This window comes from Capra hircus, chromosome 28, assembly GCF_001704415.2.
Source record: "Capra hircus breed San Clemente chromosome 28, ASM170441v1, whole genome shotgun sequence".
NCBI lineage: Eukaryota > Metazoa > Chordata > Mammalia > Artiodactyla > Bovidae > Capra > Capra hircus.
This window is the reverse complement of record NC_030835.1, coordinates 29,813,004-29,831,988: the sequence shown is the minus strand read 5'-3', so window position 1 is coordinate 29,831,988 and position 18,985 is coordinate 29,813,004. Positions and strand designations below refer to the sequence as shown.

The window sequence follows — 18,985 nt, the reverse complement described above, 5'->3', positions numbered from 1 at the left end:
TACATGCCACAGACTATTTCTGCTGGTTCAGGAGAACCTTTAGAATTCTGCTTCTTTTGGGGTTTAAGATTGTTCTCAGTGACCCTGAGGTTGTTTATGTACCCCAGACAAGTCTCTTTGCCTTTAGATGGAATATCCTGGGGTTCTGTGAACATCTTAGTGTAGTACTTCCTCTGTCTGCCCCACTATGGTTCTGCCTTCCTTTTTTGTATTAAAAGCCTACTGACCTCCATGCCCCAGGTCACTAATGCTTGGAGCCAAGAACATCAAAGTGTCAGTTCCTTCTGGGGTGATTTGAACACCTGCCCCACACCCATGACTCTGCAGCAGTTCCAGAGAAGGAAAGTGAGTCATCTGAGCAGGCCGTGTTCCACAGAGTGTGCACATTAGAGTAAGATCAGGATTTTCTCGCCTCTGCTTTTACTGTGTATTCCTAATCTTCCAGGCACCAGGCTTCTTAGATGGTTCTATGATAATGTTACTCCAGTGATCTCACTTTGTTTTCTTAGGGAAACTTCTCAGCAATTTTCTTCTAATTGAACACCGCCCCCCTCAACTTTTTACAGCTTAACTGATACAGAATTTATATACCATATAATTTATCTTTTGTAAATATAGGTTAATAATAAATGTATATAGCTATGTAATCATCACTACAACTCAGTTCAGCTCTGTTTGGCCTCATCTTCCAAAAACCAATCCAGCGTCCCACTTAATCTTGCAGTAAGAAGTAAGGTCTTTCTCTTATCACCTCAATGCAAGCAAACAATATCTTGCTAGAAATAGTGGATATGTTTCTATAATTTAAAAAAAACTATTACTTACACCTATTTATATTCGGGTATAATGTGAATGATCGTTTAAAAAGTTGAGTGTTACTTCCCCTTTTATATCTGTCTTGTTCTTGGTCACAGTCAGGGTGTATAGGCCCCAACCACATAGGGTGTAAGAATGTTATTCATTGGGCAAAAGCGTATGCCAAGGACAGTGTTACACAAAAAGCATAAGCATCCTGGCTGAGTGGCTCTGGGGTTGTTATACAGTAGTGACAGTCTATAAACTGTGATGAGATCGCCATCTGATGGAAAGGTGCAAGAGCAGGCTCCCTCAAGATGACATTTCAGAAAGAGAATTTGAGTCATCTTCTGTGTCTGGGTTTAAATAATGGATCTGAGTTTGAGGCATTTGCATTTAGAAATCTGTCTTTGGGTTTTCATGCTTTTCAAACCCCAATGTAGTGGAAAACAACTCAGAAAACCAATCATTTATTCAGTTATTTCAGTATACATTTGTTTTAAGAAATTTAAAATATCAAAAAAGAACTATTGATTGGATTTTCAAGGCAGTTTATATTTCACAGATGAATGTTGTACGTTCTTCATCACATTTTCAAGTCAGGAATATATATTTAGGTTAAAACCAACCTTTCCTTTATAAGTTCATGTAATAGTGGTACTGAACCCCTGCTGCTGCTGCTAAGTCACTTCAGTCATGTACAACTCTGGGCGACCCCATAGACAGCAGCCCACCAGGCTCCCCCATCCCTGGGATTCTCCAGGCAAGAACACTGGAGTGAGTTGCCATTTCCTTCTCCAATGCATGAAAGTGAAAAGTGAAACGGAAGTCACTCAGTCATGTCCAACTCTTCGCAACCCCATGGACCGCTGCCTACCAGGCTCCTCTGTCCACGGGATTTTCCAGGCAAGAGTACTGGAGTGAGTTGCCATTGCCTTCTCCGACTTAACCCCTAGTGCCTAGCTAAAAACAAACAGCAACATCACACACACACAACCCTTACACCTTAGGTTAAAACCAACTTTTCCTTTATAGGTTCATACAATAGTGGTACTTAACCACTAGTGCCTAGCTAAAAACAAACTTAACAGCAACATCACACATGCACACGCACACACACCCACACCCACTCACCCCTTACACCTTCAGCTCTCTGCATAGTGGTACTTAACCGCTTGTACCTAACTAAAAACAAACTAACAGCAACATCACTCACACACACACACACACCCACACACCCACCCACCCACCCATCCCTTACACCTTTAGCTCTCTGCAGTTCATCCCAATAAACACACACACACACACACCTTACACCTTTAGCTCTCTGCAGTTCAGCCCAATAAACCTTTTCATGCTTACTGCCCATACTCTCCACTGAAAATCACTGTTTAACAATCTCCACTGGTTCTCAAACTTGGATACACATTAGAGTTATCTAGGGAGATTAAAAAAAAAAAAACCAGTACCCAGGCCGTATCCCATATCAGCTGGGTGGTGCACAGCATAAAAACTTAAACAAAACAAAACCCTGTAGATGATTCCAGTGTTCCACCCAGATTAAGAGCCAGTAATATGTTCTGAAGCAGTGCTTCCCAAGGCTTAAAGTGCATACCTATCACCCAGGGATCTTCAAAAGTGGATTCTGATTGAGTAGGTCAGGGTGAGCCAGGAGTTTCTGCATTTCTAATAAGACTCTGGTTGATGCTGATACTGCTAGTCCACGGATCACACTTGGAAGATCTAGAGAATCTAGACTACATGCCAGTCATCATCCCAATTGGTTTCCAATTTCCTTTTCTTTGCTAATGATTTTGTATCCACCTATAATCCCCTGCTGCCATCTTCATTTATCTCTAACTCCTCTTTACCCTGTAAGTGTTTCAAATGCCATCTTCTTGAAACTCTAGGCTATCTTCTCCCTAGTGAGATTCACCTTTGCAGGCTAACTCTTACTCATTTAAAGACTGAGCTCTGTTAGGCCTTAAAGAAAGCCTTTTCTGATATGCCTTCCCTATAGCCCACTGAGAACAGAGAATTTGTTATTCTATTTCTTCTCTTCCTAACTCACTTCTCTCTTCCATTCCCTTCTCTTTTTCTCTTTTGTTAAGGAAGTCATGAGGCTAAGAACATTTTTTCCTAAGCATTAATTCTAATTACTTTATGTAATGCTAATTGTGTAATTTAAAAATAATTCCCAGTTTATGTAGATTTGTTCAACTAATACCAATAAGTGGGACTTCATTTTTGTTTGTTCTCTTCTAGTGACTTCTGATTAAAAAATATCTGAGGTAACAGTGCCAGTGTCTTAAAAAAAGAAATTATTGGGAAAGTATTGATGTACATGTTGGCAGTGGAAGAAAAATACAGTGCTCAAGTTTTACAGTTAACTTAGTAGGGCAACTAAATATTGTCATCATTATTAAATGTTTATGATGTGCCAGGCAGTGTTCTAAGGTGGATTAGCTTATTTAATTCTAATAACCATGAGGTACTATTTCTTCCATTTTACACATAAGGAAACAGCCACAGGGCTCTTACTGGCAGTGCATTCAGTGTGTGGGAGAGCCAGAACTGGAAGTCAAGCTACCTGGCTCTTGGGCCCTGCCTTTAGATAACTAGGGATTTTTTTAAAGGGTAAGAGAGATGAAAAGAAATGCTACATAAAAGCATTATCTACTCCAGATGAATTCTGGAAAATATTCTGGAGGACAGGGTCCTGAATTTGGGGTGAAGCAGTTCATACCAGAGTTCTGATTGCCTGGGAGCAGAATCAGGAAGTTGGAGTTAAAATCCATTTCTGTCATTAACTACAACCTCATCGATTCTGCTGTCTGTATTAAAGAGGAATGAGAATACCTATGCTGCTGGTTTCACGGGGATACTACAAGAAACAAGTGATAGGAAATAACAAAGTGTTCTGAAGCATACACCAATGTGACACACAGAGGATTTCAGGGATGCCGTTGTTCCGACCTCTCCCACCGCTGTGTTCTAGCACACCTGGCTGCTGCTGCTCAGCCCACCGGCCTCCTAAACCCAGGATCTTCCAGGTGCTGTTCTTGGCTCTCTTCTCACCTCTTTTCTTTTTTAAACATTTACATCATTTTCAAAGAATTGAAGTATAGTTGATTTACAGTTGTGTTATTTTCAAGTGTAGAGCAAAGTGTTTTACATATATATGTATGCTGCTGCTAAGTTGCTTCAGTCGTGTCCGACTCTATGCAACCCCATAAACAGCAGCCCACCAGGCTCCCCCATCCCTGGGATTCTGCAGGCAAGAACACTGGAGTGGGTTGCCATTTCCTTCTCCAATGCATGAAAGTGAAAAGTGAAAGTGAAGTCGCTTAGTCATGTCCGACTCTTTGCAACCCCATGGACTGCAGCCTACCAGGCTCTTCCACCCATGGGATTTTCCAGGCAAGAGTACTGGAGTGGGGTGCCATTGCCTTCTCTGATATATATGTATATATATACACAAACACACACCTACCTTTATATATGTATATACACACAGACACACACACATACAGGTTGTTGTTAGTTGCTCAGTTGTGTACAAATCTTTGTGACCCCATGGACTACAGCACGCCAGGCTTCACTGTCTCCCAGAGTTTGCTCAGACTCACATCAGTTGAGTCAATGATGCCATCCAACCAACTCATCCTCTGTTGCTACCTTTTCCTCCTGCCCTCAGTCTTTCCTAGCATCAGGGTCTTTTCCAACGAGTCAGTTCTTTGCATCAAGTGGTCAAAATATTGGGGCTTCAGCATCAGTGCTTCCAACGAATATTCAGAGCTGATTTCCTTTAGGATTGACTGGTTGGATCTCCTTGCAGTCCAAGGGACTGTCAAGAGTCTTCTCCAGCACAATAGTACAAAAGCATTGATCTTCAGAACTCAGCCTTTTTTATGGCCCAACTCTCCTATCTGTACACGACTGCTGGAAAAACCATAGCTTTGACTATCTGGACCTATCTGGACATCAAAGTGATGTCTCTGCTTTTAAATATGCTATCTAGATTGGTCATAGCTTTTCTCCCAAGGAGCAGGTGTCTTAATTTCATGGTTACGATCACTGTCCGCAATTACTTTTGAGCCTAAGAAAATAAAGTCTGTCACTGTTTCCATTGTTTCCCCATCTATTTCCCATGAAGTGATGGGACTGAATGCTGTGATCTTAGTTTTTTGAATGTTGACTTTTAAGCCAAAATTTTCACTCTCCTCTTTCACTTTCATCAAGAGGCTCTTTAGTTCTTCACTTCCTGCCATAAGGGTGGTATCATCTGCATATCTGAGGTTATTGATATTTCTCCCAACAGTCTTGATTCCAGGTTGTGCTTCATCCAGCCTGGCACTTTGCACGATGTACTCTGCATAGAAGGTAAATAAGCAGGGTGACAATATACAGCCTTGATGTACGCCTTTTCTAATCTGAAACCTGACTGTTGTGGCATTTACTAACTGTTGCCTCTTGACCTGCATACAGGTTTCTTTGGAGGCAGCTAAGGTGGTCTTGCATGCCCAAGAATTTTCCACAGTTTGTTGTGATTCACACAGGCAAAGACGTTCACATAGTCAATGAAGAAGAAGTAGATGTTTTTGTGGAACTCCCTTGCTTTCTCTATGATCCAGTGAATGTTGGCAATTTACTCTTTGGTTCCTCTGCCCACTTTAAATTCAGCTTGTACATCTGGAAGTTCTTGGTTCACATACTGTTGCAGCCTAGCTTGTAGGATCTTGAGCATTACCTTGCTAGCATGTGAAATGAGTGCAATTGTGTGGTAGTTTGAACATTCTTTGGCATTGCCCTTCCTTGGGATTGGAATGAAAACTGACCTTTTCCAGTCCTGTGGCCGCCCACTGCTGAGTTTTCCAAATTTGTTGACATATTGAGTGCAGCACTTTTACAGCATCAACGTTTAGGATTTGAAATAACTCAGCTGGAATTCTATCACCTCCAGTAGCTTTTGTTCGTAGTAATGCTTCCTAAGGCTCACTTGACTTCACACTCCAGGATGTTTGGCTCTAGGTGAATGAGCACACTATTGTGGTTATCTGGGTCATTAAAACCTTTTTTGTACAGTTCTTCTGTGCATTCTTGCCACCTCTTCTTAATATCTGCTGCTTATTTTAGGTCCATACTATCTCTGTCCTTTATTGTGCCCATCTTTGCATGAAATGTTTCCTTGGTATCTCTAATTTTCTTGAAGAGATCTCTAGTCTTTTCCATTTTATTGTTTTCCTCTATTTTTTTTTGCACTATTCACTGAAGAAGGCTTTCTTATCTCTCCTTACAATTTGGAACTCTGCATTCAGATGGGTATATCTTTCCTTTTCACCTTTGCCTTTTGTTTCTCTTCTTTTCTTGGCTATTTGTAAGGCCTCCTCAGACAACCATTTTTCCTTGTTGCATTTCTTTTTCTTAGGGATGGTTTTGGTCACCGCTTCCTGCGCAATATTATGAACCTCATCGTACTTCAGGTACTCTATTGGATCCAATCTCTTGAATCTACTTGTCACTTCCACTGTATAATCCTAAGGGATTTGATTTAGGTCATACCAGAATGGCCTGGTAGTTTTCCCTACTTTCTTCAATTTAAATCTGAATTTTGCAATAAGGAGTTGGTGATCTCAGCCTCAGTCAACTCCCGTTCTTGTTTTTTGCTGACTGTATAGAACTTCTCCATCTTTGACTGCAAAGAACATAATCAATCTGATTTTGGTACCGATGTCCATGTGTAAAGTCATTTCTTGTGTTGTTGCAAGAGGGTGTTTGTTATGACCAGTGTGTTCTCTTGGCAAAACTCTGTTAGCCTTTGCCCTGCTTCATTTGATACTCCAGATTTGCCTGTTACTCCAGGTATCTCTTGCCTTCCTATTTCTGCATTCCACTCCTCTATGATGAAAAGGACATCTTTTTTGTTTTGGTGTTAGTTATAGAAGATCTTGTAGGTCTTCATAGAACCATTTAACTTCATCTTCTTCAGTACTAGTGATTGGAGCATAGATTTAGATTACTGTAATATTGAATGGTTTTCCTTGGAAACGAATCAAGATCGTTCTGTCATTTTTGAGACTGCACCCAGGTAGTGTATTTTGGACTCTACTGTTACTGTGAGGGCTATTCCATTTCTTCTAAGGGATTCTTGCCCACAGTAGTGGATCTAATGGTCATCTAAATTAAATTCACCCATTTCCATCCATTTTATTTCACTGATTCCTAAAATGTTGATGTTTACTCTTGCCATCTCCTGTGTGACCACTTCCAGTTAACATTGATTCATGAATCTAAAATTCCAGGTGCCTATGCAGTCTTGTTCTTTACAGCATCAGACTCTATTTTCACCACCGGGAACTTCCACAACTGGGCGTTGTTTCTGCTTTGGCGCAGCCTCTTCATTCCTTCTGGAGCTGTTTCTCTGCTCTTCTCCAGTAGCATATGGGACACCTACCGACCTGGGCTGTTCATCTTTCAGTGTCATATCTTTCTGCCTTTTCATGCATGTTCACGGGCTTCTCAAGGCAAGCATGCTGAAGTGGTTTGCCATTCCCTTCTCCAGCATAGCAATGGCACGATATTGAGTAGAGTTCCCTGTGCTACAGAGTAGGTCCTTGTCGTTTACCTGTTTTATATATATTGTTGCTGTTTAGTTGCTCAGTTGTGTCCACCTCCTTATGACCACATGAACTATAGCCCACCACATTCCTCTGTCCATGGGGATTTTCAGGCAAGAATACTGGAGTGGGTGGCCAGCATTTTATAGATAGTAGTGTATGTGTTAATCCCAAACTCCTAATTTATATCCCTGACCCCACTTCTCTTAACACTACTATTAATAATAATAGCTGAGTGCTTACTATGGGCTTTCCAGTCACTATTTTAAGTGATTTACATAGAGTAACTCATTTAATTCTAGCAATAACTCTATGAGATATGTTACTCTTATCCTAATAGAGGCCAAGAAATTAAGGCAGGGAAGTTAAATAGATTAGTCAAGCTTATACAGCCAGTAAGCCTGTGGTTTATCTTCACTCAGGCCACTTCTATACCACATTAACATCATTAGCCTACATTTCTCTTCCTCATTACTGACAAACACTGAAGCACTACAGATTGACCTATTTCAATCTCTAATTTTATTTTTCTCCTCTTACAGTCTGTAGTTTCATTAGTGATTACACACAAGTTCACAATCTCACTCCCTTTATAGAGTTAATCTGGTTGTTACACTTCTAAAATGTTCCTCACATCTGCCCTCAACTTTCTATTCTTTCTGCCAGGGTTCAGGCCCTCGTTGTGTCTCATAGCTGAGTTCCTCGTGTTCAAATTCTCCTCCCACTAACTCCCTTTCCTACCACTAGGGTTACCTAACTCCCATCTGACTGTATTATTCTCCCACCACAACACTTCCAGTGGTACCCCATGTCTCTAGGATAAAGGCCACAGTCGCGAGCATAGCACATATCATCACACTGCCCAGTCTTAAATCCTACTCTGTCTTCAGAAGCCACCTTAAATATGCACTTCCAAGAAGCTTTGCAAGCTCTCCTCCATTGGAGTTTATTACATCTTCCAGTGAATTCTCCTAGCAATTTGTTTATATCTTTTATTATAGCTCTGTATTTTGACTTGTGTTGTTTACAGTCATGTTTGCCTCTTGGTCTAGACTGTAGTTATATGTCCTCAAATAAGTAGCAATGCTTGGGATAATGTCTTTTTTCACTTTATATATATGTATTTCTTTTTTTTTTTTTTTTACTGAAGGAAAGTTGCTTTACAATGTTGTATTAATTTCAGGTGTACAGCAAAGTGATTTTATATATATATGTATATGCATACACACATATCTATTCTTCAGATTCGCTTATATGTTACTGCAAAATATTGAGTATAGTTCCCTGTATTATACAGTAGGCCCTGGCTGATTATTTTATATATAGTAGTGTATCAATTCCAATCTAATTTCTCCTTCCCTCACCCCTGTTTCCCATTTATAACCATATGCATGTTTTCCATATCTGTGAGTCTCTTTCTGTCTTGGAAATAAGATCTTTTTTTTTTTTTTTTTAAGATTTCACATATAAGTAACACGTCTTTCCCTGTTCACCTTAGTGTGACGATCTCCACGTCCATCCATGTTGCAGCAAATGACGTTATTTCATTCTTTCTTATGGCTGAGTTGTATAAGGGTAATGTCTTAAAGGTGGAACGCTCTTGATCCCAAACACAGAGTGTGTCACGTGCTAAGAGTAAAGGGGCTCCAAACGTGGGTGATCACTTATTTATAAAAGCCTGTCAGCCAGTCTGCATTATAGGAAAGTTTCTTTTATCTGCTGATACTAAACCGCAAGGATTAAAATATTTTATGGTAAAACCAATAAATAAGCTAGAGGGCCAAGGCTGAATATGTAGGCAGTTTTAGATTAGAACAGATAGAACAGCTTGGAGATCTCTAGGAAGGAAGAGGTCAGAGGCAACCTTCTAAAGCTCTGTTCTCTTCAAAATGTTGTTCTCTGGTGCTCAATCCTGAGCCCCGTCTTTGCTCACATTCACTTTCTCCCTAGGTAATCACATCTATTCTCTGGTGTTCCCTTTCTCTGATGTTCAGGACTCACCTCTTGAGTGAAACACTCCTTTTTATATGTCAAGTCGCAATCTTTCCTCAGAGCTCCAGACTTATGTACTGACAAATGGCCTGAGTTCTTGATAGTTTTAAAACCCATCCTGTTCCTTTTTCCACCACCCACTTGCTTATACTTGGAATCTGGTGTCATTCTTGACTCAACTCTTCTCCATCCTACCTCCAGGCCATTAGATACCGTCAACTTTCCTAAAACTACAGCCCAGGTCCTAGCCCTGTTATCATGTGGCTTAGCTGGATGATAGCAATAATCCTAGCTCATCCCCTTCAGTTTATTCTTGTTTTCCCTCTAATCCTTCTCTACATAGCCGATGTGTTTAAAAAAAAAGAAAAATTAGGTCAGGCTCTTGCTTAAAATCTTTCAAAGGCTTCAACGTCTTAGAATGAAATCCAAATCCTATAGTCTGGCCTACGGTGAAGCATTTCTCACTTCATCATGGGCCTGCCTCAGTCACCACCAGCTCATCAGGCTCTGGGGCACCGATCTTCTTTCGTGTCCCCAGATGTGTTAGGCCTTTTCCTACCTCAAGGCCCTTGCAGTTGTACCCTTTGCTTGGAGTCCTCTTTCCCTTCCCGTTTTCATTGCTGGTGGTACCTATGAGGCCTTAGCATAAGTGGCCTGACTTTCCCCAGCCCCCAAGGCTAACTGTGTTCTTGTGTTAGTCTTCCCTGGATCTTGGACTTCATATTTTTAGCCTTTAGACATCACGTGTCCCATCTCTTTCCCTTTTGCAGGCTGAGAGATGCAGGAGGGCAGAGGCCATGGAGGTTTTATTCACCTCTGTGTATCTAGGTTTTTCACTCTAAGCCAGGTAGAAGGTCAAATACTTTTTGAAGACATCAATGAAATGAGTCAACGTTTTGACCGTGGGTAATAAAGTATTTCCCCAGCAGGCCTGGGTGCTGTTGCTGCTCCTGGCTTCCATGTGGCTGTGCAATCTTGAGCATTTCCCTGAAAGAGGTTTAAAATGCAGCTGTTCCACAGTCTTTTATGGCATATATCTGGGGGCCTTCTCATGCCACAGCCTCACTAATCTCTAATGGCATTTTTAAAGTAGACATTTGGAGATTATGGCTGTGCAGGTTTATTTTAAAAAACAAAACCAAAACACTGAGTATTTTCACTGTGGACTGTATGAAGAAATTTACTACAGGTTGCCTTTACACATGTCTTCGATTCAAAATGCTTTTAGGTTTCTGATAATAATCAAATACTGTTTAACTATTAGTATGAGTAACAGTTGAGAGCTAGGCTCTGGATAAGTTCAAGTTTTATTCTTTTGCTCCTTAGCTACAGACCTTGGGTAAGTCATTTAATTTTCCAAACTTCAGTTTCCTCATTTATTAAAAAAGGGATACTAGTATTTACCTTATAGCATTGTTTTGGGGACTACATGAGGTAATTTATGTAATGATCTTACCTGGCATATAGTAATCTTGGATAGGATATGACTATTATTATTATTCATAAGTAACTTCAGAAAGACAGCTTAGTGGAATTGGACACTAAGTGAAGTATCAATCTTAAGTTCTAGTTCTTCCAATCACAGCTGTGTAACAGAAGAAAGGTCATATGACCTCTCTGAGCCTTAGCATCCTCATCTGTAAAAGGCAGCAATCAAAATCGGTCTGCCCTTCCTGGAAGCTTGTTTGAAGAGTAAGACAAAAACATAAAACCACTTTATAAGGTATAAATCATTATGTATTATGTATAAATCTTTATATTTATTTTCAGCCATCAGCTTTTCCCTTACATTAAAAATAGGATGCCTGTGACTCAGTATTAAAGAAAGGTAGGTGTAGGGTCCAGATAGCTCAAAATTCAACTGGTTATAAAACCAGAATAAAAATTTTAATGTTACCATCTGATATTCAGTGAAATTTGGCCACATTCCATGTGCTTATTAGTTGTTCTACTGTTAAAAAAAAAAAAAGACAGCCAGCAGCCTCATATATTTGCAAATTGATTTTTCCAGAGCACACATTCAGTGTCCTGGAATTATAGGCAGTATTCTTGGACTCATTTCCTAAGTTCACTTATGAAAGGTAAATACCACCCTGGAGAGTAAAATGAGGCTTGCAGTCAAATCACTGTTCTTTCCATCGGACACATTTAGTTTGCTTTACGTTGAAGCTATTTTCACATTCGTATGAATGCTCCTATTGAGTTTCTCTTTCCTTTGAGTGGTGTAGCAAATGAGCTGAAGCCAAGCCCACTGCTTTATGGAGTGGATTATTTATCATTCTGATGTCTCTTGTATATTTTTGACAAGTCATTTCTGTATTAATTTGTTCTAAAATGACCCTGGAAGCCTAACATTTTCACATTTTTTTTGGTGTCATTTATTCATAGATATTAGGTATATGTTACTCTAGAAAAATGACTTCACTTGTGTAGATAACCTTTTTGGTTCTTTCCTACTCAGAGTCTGACTCTATGATTGAACAAGTTACTAAACTTTTAGGGGCATAATAAAGCTGACAGCTAACTGAATTCTTCTAGTTTTATTTATCACTTACAATTGCTTAAACAGAGTGAATGGCAAATTCATGCTTAGTTTTATTAATCTGCCATATAGCCGAAGCAATCTTTTTTTTAACTGATTAACAAAGTTGTGATAGTTTCAGGTGGACAGCAAAGGGACTCAACCATACATATACATGTATCCATTCTCCCCCAAACTCCCCTCCTATCCAGGCTACACATAACACTGAGCAGAGTTCCCTAGTTGGTTATCCATTTTAAATATAGCAGTCTGTACATGTCCATCCCAAACTCCCTAACTCTGTCTCCCCCTCAAATCCTTCCCTCTGGCAACCGTAAGTTATTTCTCTAAGTCTGTGAGTCTGTTTTGTAAATAAGTTCCTTTGTATAATTTCTTTATAGATTTTACATGTCATACAATATTAGTCCTCTGATTTGCTTCACTCAATATAACAATATATAAGGAAGACTCAGCAGTGGCCACAGGACTGGAAAAGGTCAGTTTTCATTCCAATCCCAAAGAAAGGCAATGCCAAAGAATGCTCAAACTACTGCACAATTGCACTCATCTCACATGCTAGTAAAGTAATGCTCAAAATTCTCCAAGCCAGGCTTCAGCAATACGTGAACTGTGAACTTCCAGATGTTCAAGCTGGTTTTAGAAAGGGCAGAGGAACCAGAGATCAAATTGCCAACATCTGCTGGATCACTGAAAAAGCAAGAGAGTTCCAGAAAAACATCTATTTCTGCTTTATTGACTATGCCAAAGCCTTTGACTGTGTGGATCACAATAAACTGTGGAAAATTCTGAAAGAGATGGGAATTCCAGAACACCTGACCTGCCTCTTGAGAAATCTGTATGCAGGTCAGGAAGCAACAGTTAGAACTGGACATGGAACAACAGACTGGTTCCAAATAGGAAAAGGAGTATGTCAAGGCTGTATATTGTCACCCTGCTTATTTAACTTATACACAGAGTACATCATGAGAAATGCTGGGCTGGAAGAAGCACAAGCTGGAATCAAGATTGCTGGGAGAAATATCCATCACCTCAGATATGCAGATGACACCACCCTTATGGCAGAAAGTGAAGAGGAACTAAAAAGCCTCTGATCAAAGTGAAAGAGGAGAGTGAAAAAGTTGGCTTAAAGCTCAACATTCAGAAAACGAAGATCATGGCATTCAGTCCCATCACTTCACGGGAAATAGATGGGGAAACAGTGGAAACAGTGTCAGACTTTATTTTGGGGGGCTCCAAAATAACTGCAGATGGTGATTGCAGCCATGAAATTAAAAGATGCTTACTCCTCGGAAGGAAAGTTATGACCAACCTAGATAGCATATTAAAAAGCAGAGACATTACTTTGCCAACAAAGGTCCGTCTAGTCAAGGCTATGGTTTTTCCAGTGGTCATGTATGGATGTGAGGGTTGGATTGTGAAGAAAGTTGAGTGCTGAAGAATTGATGCTTTTGAAGTGTGGTGTTGGAGAAGACTCTTGAGAGTCCCTTGGACTGCAAGGAGATCCAACCAGTCCATCCTAAATGAGACCAGTCCTGGGTGTTCATTGGAAGGACTGATGTTGAAGCTGAAACTCCAATACGTTGGCCACCTGATGCGAAGAGTTGACTCATTGGAAAAGACTCTGATGCTGGGAGGGATTGGGGGCAGGAGGAGAAGGGGACGACAGAGGATGAGATGGTTAGATGATGACATCACTGACTCGATGGACATGAGTTTAGGTAAACTCCAGGAGTTGGTGATGGACAGGGAGGCCTGGCATGCTGCGATTCATGGGATTGCATAGAGTTAGACATGACTGAGCAACTGAACTGAACTGAACTGATGTTGCTACAAATGGCATTATTGCATTCTTTTTAATTAGCCAAAGAAATCTTGAGAAAGAAGAACAGGGCTAGAGGTACGATGCTCCTTGACTTCAGACTACATTACAAAGCTATAGTAATTAAAACAGTATGCTACTAGCACAAAAACAGACACACAGATCAATGGAACAGACTATACAGCCCCAAAATAAACCCACACGTTTATGGTCAATGAATCTATGGCAAAGTAGGCAAGAATATACAATGGAGAAAAGACAGTCTCTTCAATAGGTGATGCTGGGAAAATTGGACAGCCACATGTAAAAGAATAAGAATAGAACATTTGTCACAACATACAAAAAGAAAACTATAAAACTATGAATAGATTAAAGGCCTAAAAGTAATACTGGAAACCATAGAAGTCCTGGAAGAAAACACAGAATACTTTTTGACATAAACTGTAGCCATATTTTTTTTTTGGATATGTCTCCTAAGGCAACAGAAACAATAGCAAAATAAGTGAGCCAAAATAGTGAATAAGGAAGATGTGGTGTATATATATATGGAATGGAATGTTTAAAAAGTAAAATTTTGCCATTTACAACAACATAGATGGACCTGGAGAATATTACGGTTTATTTATTTTTTAGTCCACATATAAGTAATTACAGAATATAGCAAAATATAGACTCACAGCTATAGAGAACAAACCACTAGTGACCAGTGGGGAGAGGGAAGGCAGAAGGGACAAGACAAGGGTAGGAGATTAAGAGGTACAGACTAATGTGTGTAAAATAAATTAGCTACAAAGACATATTGTGCAGCACAGTGAAATATAGCCAGTATTTTACAAAAGCTTTAAATGGAGTATAAGCTATAAAAATTTGGAATGGAGTACAATCTATAAAAATTTTGGATCACTGTGTTATGCATCTGAAACTAATATTGTAAATCAGCTACACCTCAATTAAAAAAATATATATATATCTTTTACTAGGTTCAGCTGTAAGACATGAATAATGGGTGGGTTCATTCTAGATATTGCCTCACTGATGTTATCCTTAATTTTCTCACCCCTCACCCTTATCATCTGACAAAAAGCAATTCATGTCACTATCTCTTGATTTAGCCTTACTGTCCCTACCTCTTACAATCCTTACTGCCCAAGCCAGCATCTTCAGTAGTTTAACAGGTTATCTGCTCATCTATTATTGCCACCTCCCTTCATTCTGTGTCTTGCAGCTAGAGTAAGTGATGCAAAACCTAGACTTTAAGTGGAAAGAGGTTTATGAGACCTGAATCTTTCCTACCTCTCCAGACACAATGCCAAAACCTTCTAACAGCTGCACTGACCTGTTCTCCCTTCTTGTTTCTTTCTCCTTCTGGCCTTTGCAAAATGCAGTAGCCTGTGCCTGGAAGGCTACCCCAAACACCATCCAGTTTCTTCCTCTTTACCCAGCTGAATCCTATTCACCCTTGAAAACAGCTCAAGCATCATTTTCTCAAAGAAAACATTCCCTGTCACCTCAGACCAGGTCAGATATCCGGTTAACAGGGTTAAGAGTGTGGGCTCCGGAGCTGCCCGGTAGGGTTTGTATCCTATTTCTGCCAGTTTTTATTTAGGTGACCTTGGGCAATTCTGAGCCTGTTCAATGGGGATGATAAAGCTGCCAATCCAAGAGGAGTGACTGTGAGAATCAAGTGAAGGGTACACCTGGAACACTGGACGAGTGTGTATAGCAAACATTGTTCTTTCCAGAGCTCTCTGCAGTTCCTAGGAGTTTTCTCAAAGCCTTAAATACTGAAACGACTGACTACCATGAAATTTCCAAACGTAAGGTCAGTGAGGGCCAGTACCTCCCTGGTGTTGTTTACCAGTGATTCCCCAGTGCCTTAGGCAGAAAGCTCATGGAGAGAAAGTGAAATCAATCCTTAAGTGAATACACAGGCAAATAATAAGAGTTTTTTTTGGAGGTGGAGGGATTAAGAATTTCTTTGGGTCTTAGTTACAGTCACCTCACATACAAAATTTGGAGCAACGAGACTCTGATTTCTCAGTTCGTTATGGCAACACTCCAAATACCAGGATTCTGGTAACTGGGGAACAGCAGATGAATGGAAGTGGAAACTGGGATCTCTTTGCTCTTTGTTTCTGGGGGCTAAGAAAACTCTTGGTGAACAGCCCTAAGAACTCATCCAGCTTTGTCTCACAGACTTACAAAGAGCTTTTCAAAGCTCTATCTGTTTTTTCACCCCATATGGGCTTTCTAATTGTGGTTCCGTAGGAAGAATTAGCACAAAGTAAAGTTCAGAAAACAATGTTAAAGGAAAACACCCTTCTTTCTGAAGAAAAATTCAGACAACTTTAAACAAAGCTCATTTTAACTTACAAAACACAGTCGTCCCATTAGCCTCCTATTTAATTTGCTTTGTTTATACAAAATATATTAAGTAGTATATAGAGATTTCAGTCACTCCATTTAAACTTGGCAACCAATATATTCCAACCAAAATTATATTCTCAGATGCTGTTCTGCAAAAATGGTGGGAAACTGAATCAATACAACTTTCCAAGTACATTTATAGGAGCTATTTGTTGCCGAATAACCTTCCTGTTAGGATGAATAAAGCTACTGCGTCTTAAACACAGCCTTCACTCTTTGAGGAGACTCACTGATCAATATTTACATTTGCTTCTGAAAACATCATTCACATTTAAATTCCTGACTAATTTGTGAAGAGAAAGTTTATGGACTGTGAGCTGGAGGCCATAGCTTTAGTGTGTGTGTGTGTCTGGGCTTCCCCGGTGGCTCAGTGGTAAAGCATCTGCCTGCCAATGCAGGAGACAAAGCCTGGGTTCGATCCCTGGGTCAGGAAGATCCCTGGGAGAAGGAAATGGCAACCCACTCCACTATTCTTGCCTGGGGAAATCCCATGAACAGAGGAGCCTGGCAGGCTAGTTCACGGGGTCACAAGAGTCAGACACAGCTTAGCAACTGAACAACAACAGTGTTTGTATACACAAACATAAAAATGACTGCACCTGCATACTGGATATTCAAAGCTGTAATTCCGTGAAAAAGAGAGGAAGGGTGGAGGAGGTATGGGTCCCTTATTTCGTGAAATTAGATGTGCTGCTGTTGTTGATTTGAGCACACTTACCACCTTGGTTGGCCGTTTACTGTTATGAGTGGCTCTTCTTTTCCACTTGACGGACTTCTTTCTTCATCTTCACCTTATAACCTTCTCCCTGTTTTGAAAGGAATGTACACATTAAGATTTCGTGGTGAAAGAGTTTTCATTAAAAAGCAGGTTCCGTTCTGGTTCCTTGAGGCTAGATTAGGGTAAGTGAGACACAGTTTAAAGCACTTTGTCACTTCATGTCCAAAAATACCATCTATTTACCTTAACCACACAGCTCAGCAGCATCAAGGCAAGCTGGAGAGCGCCATCAGAATGAATACCATGTTACTATACTTCACAATCATTCATTCTATTAGTGATCATTCAAACAGCCTGTCCATTTCCTGTGAAGCTAAAAGAAATCACTAAAGCTCTCAAGGCACTCAAACCCCAGTTGTAAAAAATATTAGTAAGTTATAATTTATGCCTTTTAAAGTCAGCAGAATGTTAAGTAACCTGTTGTAATGAGATGGAAATTTCTCAGTGAAGCACTCATCATGAACTAAACACCGTGGAAGTGCTGTCGGGCTGAGAGACACTTTTTCCTTTTTAATTCATGAAATTACCACGCCCTTCCTCTTACTCCTGACAAAGTAGGCATCCTTTTTCCATAAAACAAGACCTCTCTTCACTGAGCATCAAGGACACACTTCTCTGTGAGCAAAGTGGTTGCACAAATGCTCAGCTTTTAACCTACTTAAAACAGAAAACACAGTAGTCCTTCCAATTTTCTGAATTACTCCTCAGAAATTTTCAGTTTAGTTTTTTCTTATGTAAACACAGGTATTGAAGTTTCTTTTTTTTAATGAAAAGGGTAAGATCTGAGAAAGGAAAGAAATGAAAAATAACCAGAGATGTTTTCTCTGGGAGTTAGAGATTCATTTGCTGAGTTACGCTGCTCGGTGATGACTTTGGTTCTTTAACTGGTACACGGGAGATGGGCTGTTGTTAACCCAGAGAGGAAAATCCTCTTCAGGTTAAGATGGGGGAGAAGGGGATTTGTATTCCCCTGTAGAATATACTGGAAAGAGAAAATGTTTAGATTCAATGTAAGGATCTTATGACAAGCTTTTATCATTCTGACTTTTAATTAAACCTTATGCATCTGCTGGAAACAAGTGCTCTCTCTCCGGGTCCTAGGCAGGCACTGGGATGCAGGTAAAGTACTGGGCCAGGAGGGCTAGGGTCGGGGATGGCCAAGGGATTTGGTTGTGGTGGCGGGTTTTTAAATTTTCTCTCCCATGCTTGAACTGGCACATTCCATCCTCCATCAATGAAATAATCTCTGTGAAAACTCCAAAGATAGTAAAAGTATATGGTGTTAAAGAATGTTAGGAAGGAAAGTCTTTTTCTTTGACCCTGATCAAATACACAAGATGTCAAAAGCAGCAAATGCTTCAAGCTGCCACACTGCAGATGCCAGGCTGTTAGCAGCATATTCTAAAGCATTCACAAAGCTTTTATCCTCTACTGTCTTTTTGACAGTCCCTCTCCATTACCACGTCATCATGTTTTCTCTCTTGTGGGATAACAATTCGTCTTAGTACTTTCCGAGTGATCTGTATAGGAAGCAATAGTGAAAAGGAGAGCTTTTTCTCTTTTGTTTCAAGAGCTGACACTATAGCAAACAAATAGAAAATCTAAACCCAAGAGAAGCATGAAATCCCGTTGGTGATTACTTTTCTGGTGATGAGGTTGCCTTCTTCATCAGTAAACTGTTCTTCTGTGACAGATTCACCAGGAATGGTTTTTGCTTCCTCTCCCTAAAGGATGTGGCATAAAGATTAGCAATAAACTAGATGCATAGATCTCCACACCACTCCATACACCACACACATGCTCTGTGGAATTTTAGAAAAAGAAGATATAAAACTCTACTTGCTATTCTAGGGCAAGGGGAGAAGACTGACTCCATGGAATTATTTAGCAGTCAACAACATTCAAAGCATTAAACCTCAAATACATATAAGAATGATGGTTAGCAACAAACTCCAAGAAGGAAGAATTTGAAAATATGTAATCATAGAATGCAGTTATACATCGATAGACAAACA

The 18,985-nt window shown here is 40.0% G+C and overlaps 1 protein-coding gene and 1 long non-coding RNA gene across 3 annotated transcripts in view; one reads left to right on the top strand and one right to left on the bottom strand.

Moving 5' to 3' along the window:
• ANK3 (ankyrin 3) overlaps positions 1–18,985 on the bottom strand; it is a 750,492-nt gene that overhangs the window by 2,429 nt on the left and 729,078 nt on the right. Inside the window, exons 48-50 of one of the 2 annotated variants that reach the window (XM_018042183.1) lie at positions 18,611–18,694; positions 18,431–18,490; positions 16,911–16,998 (exon numbers count right to left, since the gene is read on the bottom strand). In XM_018042183.1, coding sequence (XP_017897672.1) covers positions 16,933–16,998; positions 18,431–18,490; positions 18,611–18,694 — 210 coding nt within the window. In that variant the 3' untranslated portion in view covers positions 16,911–16,932. The remainder of the gene's footprint in view (positions 1–16,910; positions 16,999–18,430; positions 18,491–18,610; positions 18,695–18,985) is intronic. The other variant, XM_018042184.1, reaches the window with a different exon arrangement.
• The window catches only part of LOC108634141, a 126,411-nt gene that overhangs the window by 90,151 nt on the left and 17,275 nt on the right, over positions 1–18,985 (top strand). The window lies entirely within an intron of this gene.